Raw genomic sequence first — 10,643 nt, forward strand, 5'->3', positions numbered from 1 at the left:
AATTGAAAGTAGTTGCATTACTCAACTTTTCTCACCCTTTTACAATATTTTTTTTCAAAAAAGTCTCCTCTATATTCTAAGCATGAAGCTTAGTGTTTTATGTATATGTGCAGTGAACAAGGATGCAGTGTGTGCATAGTAGCAGAGCTGAGCCACCTAACATCGGTTTTGTTATGGTGCTTCGCTATTATAATTTAAGTACATGCAAACAGAATTTACAGTAGACTAGATGGTGATAAGCATGTGAGGCCAGCTACTTGGCTGAAGCACAAATTAAGATGACAGCTGAGGGGGAAATGCTTTTTAATGACCATATGTAACTCAGTTTCAGGAGAAAACTCAGTAAAGCCAAATTCGGGAGTTGAGTCTTCACAGAAGCTGGAACTTCAGCGGCAGTCAGGTAGACAGCACAGAGCAAACAGGAGTCATCTTCAGTCGCAAGAATCAGCAGAAGCTTATTTCTAAACAGAAAGACATCAATACTTGTCAAGTTACAGCTTCATGCTTTTTCAACGTAGCCTTTAAAAGGTTGCCCTGGAGTTCCAATCAGAAGCATGAACACATACCTGCATGTTAAGTAATTCTTCGATCTTATTTTGGATCTGTCCATATACCTCATTAAACAGTTCTTCCTTGGATTTTGTTCCACTCAAGTGCACTTAAAATAAGAATGTAAAATGAGAGCTATAATAGAATTATGCTTCTCTAGCCCTGTCAGATTCTAATTTGAAGAGCATGCACTTTCCTTACTGGAAGAAAACATACTCCATCCAACAGTTTCAGATCCTCTCATACACTTAACTAGTACATATAGCCTAGACTTAAAAAGCTTTTTCTTGAACAGCCTTATAAAAGCGCTTCTCACTGAAGACTTACCTACATCAACACCAAGATCTTCCATTATCTTCCTGTGCTTTACATACATAGGCCAAACATGGCCATCAAACAAACCAGGTGGATCCGGTACAGTGTAATTCCTTGAACTATAAATTAAGACAGTGTTAGTCAAGAGTAGTCTAATTACAGTTCAGGCTAACTATGTAATGCACACTCTGTTTTTCTACACCCTAGCCCGGACCTATTGCATTCAGTGTAGTTTTAACCTTAGCAACAGTACTATCACTAGCAAGCAGAGAGAGGCCAAAAAAATTTGAAACTTGATGGGCTGGTTTAAAGTGTGCAAGATGAAAAAATGATTCCTAAATGACTGAGCTTAGGGTTCATGAATAGTCTTCTAAAGCTTCAGCAGAAGTTTGGGTAAAATAGTGGTCTGTCCACAAAAGCCTGGTAAAAAGCTTTGGGGTTTGGTTGCTGGCTATGGCTTTTCAACACAGTAGCTGCATGAATGGTTACACTATCAAAAAAAAAAATTAATAGGAAACCTAGTCTTGAGCCGCTGAAAACGTTACTGGGCTAACAAAGGAATTTCCAAAGAAACTCACCTTCTTCTCCTTTTACACTCTTCATATGGAATGGAAAGAAAGTACCGATGGTGGAATACATCAATCAGGGGCCTGGAAGAGACATGTGCTGGGTTACAGCTTGTCTGTACCAAGGAACAGAAAGGGAAAGCTACAGCCGTCTGTTCTGCCTGCAGCATGCTTCAGGCCAGCGGCACCTGAACTCACCATCAGTCAATAGTGGCACCTTTGGTATTATGTAAAGTCACAGAAACAACACAGACCAAAATACACAAAGTCATACAGTGTGTACCTATAGGTGTAAAGCAGGAAGCCTTCAATAATAAGGATGTGGATCGCTTCATCTCCTCCCTCCCTGTCCGCTGAGATCTGGGCATCCAGCGTGTTGTTGATGCCGTGAGAGCGTTCAAACTTGACCGGGTTCTTTATCCAAGCGTTTATGGTACTCATCATCGCCTCCATATCTAGCGCGCTGATCACTGAGACAAAACGCTATCGTTAGCCAGTAATCGAGCACCATGTGGTATCAGTCAGCACCAAGAAGGATCAAATATTAAGCTGCAGTTACGCCGTTCAATAACGCCGGAGCGAGGCCTTACCATCATACTGCTTAAACCCATCTTCAACTTCTATTTCATCTTGAGGCTGAAACAGCAATAAGAAAAAACCACTCGGTCAGAGCAGTCGTTGGGACCGACACCCGTCACACGGCAAAAACGCAGAGTGGAATTTGGAAGGCACCCCAGCCCCGCAGCGAGCCTCCGCACGCAGATAACGGGCGCCGAGGACGAGGAATGATAACGCAGCCGCTGCCTCTGACCGCCGAGCCGGCCGCGAACGCGCTCACCTTGAAGAAGTCGTCCTGGTGCACCACGCTGCAGTTGGGCAGGGCCTGCATCAGCCTGCGGGTGAGGGTGGTCTTGCCCCCGTTGGTGACCCTGGGGGGGAGCGCGGGGGTCACCGCCGGGCCCGGGGCAGCGCCCCGCGGGCCACGTGCGCGCGGCCGCCCGCAGAGCCAGGCGGCGCCTTCCCCTTCCCCCCCCCGCCGCACCCCGCGCACTGCGGCACGAGGGAGCGCCCCGCCCGCCGCGCTCACCCGCCGATGCCGATGATGATGTTCATGGCGCGGCCGACAGCCGCCCGGCCCGACTCCTACAGCCTGTTCCGGGGGACGAGGTGGGGGGAAGAAGGGAAGATGGGGCTGGGGATTCGGGGTCGCCGGTAGCGGCCGCCTACGTGCCTGAGCCGGGACCTGGGGAGGAGAGGGACGGGAGAGAGAGAGGAGGTGAAAGGGGAGAAGCCCAACGTCAACTGCCGGGCAGCGCCATGGCCGGAGGAGCAGGGAGCAGCAGAGCCGGTGCGCGCCGCGCCGGAGCGCTCCGCAAAGGGAGGCCGGCACCCGCTGCATGGGGCTTCCCTGCGCCGCTGCGCGCCCATTGGGCGGCCGCCGCCCCGCCGCAGCCAATAGCGAGCCCGCGACTCCGGGCTCCCGGCGCCCATTGGGTAGGGCGAGCTCGGCTCGCGCCCGATAGGGCCGCAGCGCGGCCGCTGTGTGGCGCTTATTGGCCGTCGCGCTGGGAGTGGGCGTTGCGACAGCGGCAGCGCTATCGCGCCCAGGAGGCGGGGGGCGCCGGGCCGTGCCGCGCCGCGCCGCGCGGAGGCGCAGTGGTGCGGCCGCGCGCTCCCCTCGGGCGTTCCTGTGGTTCGGTCCCGCGGCACGGGCGACGAGGGGCGGCCCGGCAAGGCCAGGCCAGGCCGCCATGCGGTGCCGCAGTAGGCCCCGGCGGGACGGGGTGGGGGGCGAAGCGCGGCGGTCCGGGGCCGCGCCGTCAGGCCGCTGCCGCGCGGGGCCCTGCCGCTCCCTACGGGAGCCGCGCCGCCATCCGCTGCGGTCAAGGTCACAGCCTCCCCCAGGCCCGAGCTGAGCTCAGGCGGGCGTGTCTCCGAGGGCCGCGCTGATGTGGTTTGGTGGCAGAACTCCTCTCCGCTTTGCGACAGAGGGCCTTAGTGCATGTATACGTGTGTGCGGAGGGGATAGCTTTTAGAGGGCGGGCTTCAGATCTCGGAAAATACATCCAATTCCTCAGGTTGGCGGTACCAGCAGTGGCGCTAAGGGAGGCCCCGGGCAGACTCTCCCTGCCCGCTCTGTGGGCGTTGGTTGCAGAAGGCCCGCGCAGCGCCAGGCCGCGTGCAGCGCTGTCACACAGCTCAGGCGCTGATCCCAAACCGCGTCTGCGAGCCGCGCATCTATGGATGCCATCGGGACGCTGTTTCCAAGCAGCCAGACTCGCTCACAGTCAGGTTTCAGCTGTTGGGCTCCAAGGTTCATTCACAATATAGTTGCTTGCTGTTACTTTTGTTCTAAATCTCCTCTTTCACCTAACAGAATAATTTTGCTGCGCCCTTCAAGTTTCACATTGTGTCCAAAGCCCATTTTTGGTACGGAAGCACAAGGTGCGCTGCCTTCTGCCATACCTCGCCATTCAGCTACCGAAGCATACAGCCACTGGGGGACGGTAACACTTTGTGAGTAACAGCTGAGCAATAATGCAGAGCAATGGTAGGGCAAACTGAATGTTATGCTCAGTGAAGGGTATCTGGAATTCGTAGAGCTCTCGGGCGCTATGGGCTCAGCACGGCTGTGCCCTGCCCCTCGCATTCAGCATCTGTGTCTGCGCGTGCTAGCCGTTCCCCCGGCCCTTTGTCTCTCTCTTCTTGACGATACTGCTGCTGTGGGGAAAAATAGAGAGAAAGAACAACAGGATATTGTCCGCTTCTGGCCCCTGTGCCAACAGTGACAAAATGTTGTTTTCTCCGCGGTTTCGGGATTCTGGTCGGCTTTTATTACTCTTGGCTGCGCCCGAACGCATGAAGATGTTTTTTTAAATTCTTGCAGTTACTGTGGAAACCTTGAGTCCCTGGGAGGAAGGTGGTGCCCCGTGTCCCTGCGTGGACGTTCCTGCTCTGGAGGATGACCCCATGACCCGTGCAGAGGAAAAGAGGAGCTCAGCTGTCAGGCACAACAGGAAGGCGTGCGGTGCTGCGGTTTGCCGGGATGACACCTGCAGCGCTGCCGCAGGCGTGGAAGTGAGCCACGGGCTGAGCGGGTAGTGCTGAGGGAGCTGCGCTGCTGCACGAATCGCATGCCAAACCACAGTGCTGTTCTGGCTCCCGTTCTCCCTTTCTGACACCTGTAGTGAGCCTGAAGCGCGCTGCAACACAGACTTCTGCGGCAAGTTCTGGAGTGAAGAGGGCATGGACCCGCGCTGAATAAGCTGTTTTAAGCATCAGGGTTGCAGGACAGGAACACGAGCTGCAAATGCACCAGGGCTGCCAAACCAGGAGCTGGCTGCACGCCAGCACTTGAAGGAGGACGAGCAGCAGGACGCCTGTGGCAGAACAGGTACACAGCGAGCGCGGGGCTGATGGCAGGGGTACACCACAACTGCCGGGGGGGGGGGGGGGGGGNGGCAGGGGTACACCACAACTGCCGGGGGGGGGGGGGAGGGGTATCCACGTTGTCCCCATCTGATTTGATGCTGATAAACTCACTGTGCCTCTCAGTAAGCCTGCTTGCAGAGTAGGTTATCAGTACACAGACATGTTGTATGATTTTTAGAAGATCACAGATTTGGTGGTATCCTTAATGTGAAATATACCCAAACAGTCTGACTAATGCGAAGTGTAGGCAACAGCTGTGGTTTCTGCATGCTCCTGTGGGGCCACAGTCCCTTTGCTGTGCTCACACAGGACACCAGCGGTGATAATGGCCTGGGTGAGAGGAAAAAGTGGCTGAAAAATGGTAATTTAGGTAGAGAATAAGTTGTATTAAAACCATCCAGTATAAAATGGAGGCTTTGCATTCTGCAGTAATGTATCATATAGGGCACCTACAGCTAAGATGCAAATGTAACAAAAGATCTGAAAGGTAAATGGCAGAAATTAAAAAAAAATCTGCTTGAAGTATGAGGAGTTGAGGGAAAGCTCCAGGGGTGAAAGAAATAGAAGTGCTAATTACATCACTGTGGGACTGTGTAAGAGAGCCCTGTGAAGGAGGAGTTCATGCAGTTTGTGGAGACTTCAGTGTTGATTCAGAACGGCTGCATTTATGATGTTGCAAATTCTGTTAAGCTGTAAGCCTTTTAAAAAGCTTTTAAATAGATGAACCTGTTACTGTCTTGCTTTAATAATCTAGGATATGACAAGGTTGTTATGAAAGGCTCCTCCAGAGCCCTGAATTTTATTTGAAGGAGGTTATAAATCCCTAAAACTACAAAGTTGGGTTGTATCACAGCTTTAGGGTGCATACAGCCAGGGAGATTTCCTGTTTTTTGCCTCTGGCTTAGGACTGCTGTGTTAACAGTTCTGTGTTCTGGGAAGCTCTAGGCTTTGTCTGATTAATAGGCTCTGTTGCTGATATAAAAAGCTAAAAAGCTCTTTTTTTTGTGGTCTAAGGGCTTTTTGGGGTTGTGGAGTTCTCTTTACTTCAGAAGATGAAAGGAGACTTTCTCTTGCTTGTGTTCATAAAGCTTAAACATTCAATCTGTTGTCTCTTCAAGCTATTATCTCTGGAAACACTAAAAGAGTTGAGAAGCTTTGGCAAGCTCTACCTGCAGCAGGGCCATCAACTGTTAAAGAGGACTTAATGTAATTCTTGTGTTGCTGTAATTACACTTCTGTAAAGAAACCAGAATGTATTCTACTGTCTGTCTGGGAATAAACATGCACCTCCCAGTGCTGATTTCTGATATGAGCATACTGGTTTTTAAATTGACTCCACTCTTCTGTGTGGTTATGTTTAAACCAGTTATCTTACGGTCTTGTTTCAGTCTTGTTGAAATGTCTATAGTTCAATAACTGCTACAAAACTTCTATATTTTCATATAAATTAAACAATAAACTTTTTCCAGGTATACCTGTCAGATATTGTCTGTGATATTTACCTGTGAATCTACGGAAGTGATTCCTTCCTAAACTCACTTCAGAGAAATAATTCAATAATAAGACCTTACAGCCTACTGAAGAGATACAATGACTGAGTTCCTGGTTTGTTTTAACTGGTGCAATGGTGAGCAGCCCCAGCCGGTAGGTAGATGCACAGCTGTCATCTCTTTTCTGATTTTCTGGTTCGTTATTTTGTCTTTTGGTTATAAGAAAAACGCTTTCATTGTCACGTTCTTTTGACTAAATGAGATAAGTAATGTAAATGCTAAAAATGGACATGTTATGCTGTGGTTGAAGTGCATGTATTTTAGCCAGAAGTTTTGTCTATGTGGCTGCTTGCAGTCTCAGCCCCTGCACGTAGGGGAATGACTTTTCCAACCTTTTGCTGAAAATCAAGGAGCAGTAATAAAGGTGAGTTTGGGCCTTCCCTACTGTGAACAGCTAAAAACTTCAGCCACATTGCCATAAGGAGTCACACAGGGGGGTCAGCACTGACTTTGTTGTTTTTTAACTGGCTGCTTGTTTCTGTCTGAAAGCTGCCTCATGTTTTCTGCGTAGAACCATGAGATATCTTCTTTCTTATAGAAGAGGCGTCAGCGACTGGACCGGAACATGATAGGAGAACCAATGAACTTTGTTCACAATGCACATGTGGGGATAAGAGAGATGAGTAGTGACTTTTCATCAGTAAGTGCGCGTTCTTGGGTAAGCAAAGATTTCAGTTCAGCAGCCTGTAGAGCTGGTGGATTCTAAAATACTAGATAATAGTATGAGGGGAAAAAACAGAATTGTCCCTTGGTTCATATGCATACAATACTATGGAGGTTTTGTTCAGCAAGAGAATCTGCGTTCCCCAGTGTCTTTGTATCTGATAAGAACCTGTTGGGATAATGATTCTGTGGAAGCACTTGACAAGTCCAGATTTCACATCACCAGTTAAAGCTGTGTCAGGATGAGGGATGTGAGAATAGTTGAATTTGGGACAGTGAGACCCATTTCATGCACTGACTTAAGGTAATATTTAAAAATTCAGTGTTTAGTTGCTACTTCTCCCCATTACTGCTGGGATCCAGCGCTGTATGCAAATGGCTCATCTGCCTCTTTAAATTAATACTTTTAAAAACTGCTCTGACAACCAGGCTTTGTAAGATGAATGTTTTAATTCTAAACCTTTTTTTTTTTTTCCTAGGCTGTATCAATTCAGGACCACATGAAGTCTAAAGGTGGCTACACAAATGGCACTTCTACAGCTGCTGAGCTATAGGAAATTGAAAGAAGGCTGACATCTGCTTTGTCTTACAAAGGTCTCCTGGACTGTGCTTTCAGATTCTCTAAAACCTCTTTATCGTGGAGTATAGAGAGTACTTAAATTATAATAGGTCAGTGCAAGCTTTTGCATTCTTTGCACAATATCTTCTGTAGGAGTTACTGGAAATTATCCTTAAAATGTTCTGTCATGGCGGTGCTGTAGTAGTAACTGTAGTTTGTCACTGTGGATGACTTCCTAGCTGTGTCCCTACAACATCAAAGTTGTCTTTTAGGGTGGGATAGGAACGCAGTTTGAACTGTCTGGGGTTTTGGTTTGTCTTTCTTTTCCCTTCAAGAAATGCAGAGATTGATTTTATTTGAAAGATAAGATGTTTGCACTTCTTACGTGGGATAAATTGAATTTCTAGGTAGGATCTCATAGCCTCCAATACAACTTTTGACCTAATTTTTGGATGGCTTACAACCCGAAGAATAATTCTACTGAGCAGTAATTTGGTGGTCCAAGGCTTTTGATAGTGAACAAACTCTAGCGTAGTCTGCAAAAACCAGTGAAACTTCTGCCGTGCTGCGATAAGGTTTTTGTAGCTAAAAATGCAAGTTTTGCAGACCAACCCACTCAGGAAAACAAGCATTTCTCTCAGCTGCTCTCCTCTATACTGTAGCTGATGGGTGTTAATGCAACAATGCTACTAACAGTATGCTCACAACTGTTGCTAATTTTGCACAACCGCTATTGAACTTGAAACAAAACATACTTTAAGATCACTCTCTCTACTACCTTTCTATAGCAGTAACTTCACAGAACTTGAAGGGGTATCTCCAGTTTCTGGCTTCTTAGTTTCAACACTCTCCTCTTAGGTGAAGTTTTTCTTATGTGTGTTTTTAAGTGGCATGAGTTGCTTAAAGTATGGTTTAAGTGACAGAGACAGGAGAATATTAAATGGAAACTGCCTATTACAGACTTCCAGCCCTTCATAAATATGGGTATTTAGACATACCCAAACTACAGTTCTTCACTTAGTTCTTTTTAATATTTCTATTAAGTGATATGCTAAAACTACTGAAAAAAGCTAGATTTCTCTCTTATCCAGTCACTGACGACTGCTCTCTGACTTAAAATTATGAATGACTATTGGTGTAGAGACTTTGGAAATTTGCTTGCCGTCATAGGATTAACTAATTACAAGTGTTCAAATTACTGCAAAATCCGCGCCAGTTGTACTGTAAGTTAGTGGAACTCTTCCCTTCTTGCTCTAGGCATAAGGTCAGCTATGAACCTTTTTTTCATTAAAAATAGAATATTTGCCATCTAGATTTTCTTGTGAGGGAGATTTTCAACTAGTATGATTCTGTTTACGGCTTATGATACTTGTTAAATCTGAATCTGGCTTTGGTGAAGTTCTGTGCTGCAAAGTGTGTCATACAGTGTATTAGGGAAGCTGGAACGTAAAAGGAAGTTCTGTGTTTCTGTGTGCTTTCCAAAAAGAAACTTTCCCCCTGCTTCCTTCCCACATTTCATCTTTAAGGACTAAAGAGGAAGAGAATGTTACTTTCCTTAATAGTCAACAGCTGATGGTCACATTCAGCAACCACATCAAAAAGAATTTTAATATCCATGTCTTGCTACATCCTTACTTTTGAACTAGAATACATGTGATATTTTAATACCATTTAAAATCAGCTTGTTAACCATAAATGTAGCTTTTTAAACACTTTGATATTTCTGTTTTCTAACCTCAGACTTATTGCAATGACCCAGTTAGGATGCAGAGTTGAAAGAAGCTGAATTCTATATACTGTTGAGAAAGCAGAAAGCGGTCAAGTTATTTTTAAAAATAAATTCGAACTAATCTCCTATTAAATTGAATTTGTGTATTCATTAGTCTGTACTTGCCCAGAAGGAGTAGTGGTAGGACAGCTGTGGTGAAGAAAATGGGTTGTATTTTCTTAACGTTGTCAGAAAACAAGCTGGAGAGGAATTAGTACTTCCTGAAGACCCGCTCTGTATATTTTAAGATGGGAGTGGTGTATGTGCAACTAGAAGTAAAGAAGTTGGGGATCATGTCAGTTCTCATGGCTAAAAATAAATAAACAGGTAATCTTGTTATTAAATTTACTTGTAGGAAAATCCCGGTCTTCATTCTGTAAACCAAGCAGCACTGCCTGGTACAAAACTCGTCTTCTTCACACCATACAGTATTAACTAGGGCCTTATACAAGTAAACTCAGTAGTCCTGTTATTAAAGGAAATGTTTTGCTATTGCATTAAAGGTGCCATTATTTTTTAAATGTAAACAAGCATAAAAGCATGTCTCAGGCATTTTCTTTGTTGTATAATTAGAAGCCTTATTTAGCTGTAGTCTCTCATGTAACTCAGTATAAACCAAACTAGGTTATAATAAATCTGTTGAAAGAGGCACTGCACTCCTTTCATACTGTGAATTTCTTGGTATTTTTCTCTGCACTGAAAATCTGTTGGTCAGGTGGATGAGTCAGCATGGCTTGAAACTTTACTGCACACAATCACATTTCTCCACTAGAGAGCACAATTTGCCATCGAGTCTGTTCTGTCACTGCTCTGTGCAAGTTATTACGCCAGCGTGGAGTTTTTTTTGTTATTTATTTTATTTCAGTAAAGTTAGAAAAAAAAAAAAAGAAAAAAAGAGTGAATGACACCAAAGGATCAAACTTGTTGATCTGTCTTGTAGGCTGTGATTAACTTACACCAACAATGCAAAGTGGCATTGAAGCATTGCTGCTGTGACTTGATGGCATTTTTATCATTTCTTTTTCATGCTCAGAAATAAAGTACCTTGTGAGTGGAGCAGGATTAAATCTCTCAAATGTAGTCTGCCAGAGTCTCAGCACTGCCTTCTTAAAAAAAAAAAAAAAGTGGAGGGGAGGGGAGTAGCTGTGATTCCAAATACTGTCTGTCCATCTCGTGACGACCCCGCTGGGCTTTACTGACAATACCATGCTGTTGACTAAACTTGCAGACAGTTTTTTAGG

General features: G+C 46.1%; 2 protein-coding genes across 4 annotated transcripts; one reads left to right on the forward strand and one right to left on the reverse strand.

Moving 5' to 3' along the window:
- On the reverse strand, positions 287-2,824 carry LOC110404056 (nicotinamide riboside kinase 2-like). Its single transcript, XM_021407954.1, has 8 exons — positions 2,518-2,824; positions 2,269-2,359; positions 2,021-2,066; positions 1,714-1,900; positions 1,443-1,514; positions 877-983; positions 567-658; positions 287-461 (listed from the first exon to the last, which is right to left on the reverse strand). Exons 1-8 carry the CDS (start codon positions 2,541-2,543, stop codon positions 456-458), a joined length of 627 nt encoding a protein of 208 aa, XP_021263629.1. The 5' UTR covers positions 2,544-2,824; the 3' UTR covers positions 287-455.
- On the forward strand, positions 3,058-10,058 carry LOC110403618 (CDC42 small effector protein 2-B-like). 3 transcript variants are annotated; one of them, XM_021407079.1, is made up of 6 exons: positions 3,058-3,194; positions 3,808-3,947; positions 4,318-4,824; positions 6,332-6,506; positions 6,951-7,052; positions 7,555-10,058. In XM_021407079.1, exons 4-6 carry the CDS (start codon positions 6,453-6,455, stop codon positions 7,627-7,629), a joined length of 231 nt encoding a protein of 76 aa, XP_021262754.1. In that variant the 5' UTR covers positions 3,058-3,194; positions 3,808-3,947; positions 4,318-4,824; positions 6,332-6,452; the 3' UTR covers positions 7,630-10,058. The 3 variants fall into 3 exon arrangements, with proteins under 3 accessions (XP_021262754.1, XP_021262753.1, XP_021262752.1); XM_021407078.1 differs by lacking the exons at positions 3,058-3,194; positions 6,332-6,506; positions 6,951-7,052; positions 7,555-10,058 and having other exon boundaries at positions 3,325-3,947; positions 4,318-4,508; positions 4,619-4,824; XM_021407077.1 differs by lacking the exons at positions 3,058-3,194; positions 6,332-6,506; positions 6,951-7,052; positions 7,555-10,058 and having other exon boundaries at positions 3,325-3,947.

This window comes from Numida meleagris, chromosome 9 (assembly GCF_002078875.1).
Source record: "Numida meleagris isolate 19003 breed g44 Domestic line chromosome 9, NumMel1.0, whole genome shotgun sequence".
Lineage (NCBI taxonomy): Eukaryota > Metazoa > Chordata > Aves > Galliformes > Numididae > Numida > Numida meleagris.

Bases quoted from the DNA above. Each gene is read 5' to 3' on its own strand.
- LOC110403618 (XM_021407077.1), top strand. From the start codon at position 3,671: ATGGATGCCATCGGGACGCTGTTTCCAAGCAGCCAGACTCGCTCACAG. The intron at 3,948-4,317 runs GTGAGTAACAGC...AAATTCTTGCAG, and splicing joins CTGGGGGACGGTAACACTTT to TTACTGTGGAAACCTTGAGT.
- LOC110404056 (XM_021407954.1), bottom strand. From the start codon at position 2,543: ATGAACATCATCATCGGCATCGGCGG. The intron at 1,901-2,020 runs GTAAGGCCTCGC...GTTTTGTCTCAG, and splicing joins TGGGTTTAAGCAGTATGATG to TGATCAGCGCGCTAGATATG. The intron at 984-1,442 runs GTGAGTTTCTTT...CTTAATTTATAG, and splicing joins GAGTGTAAAAGGAGAAGAAG to TTCAAGGAATTACACTGTAC.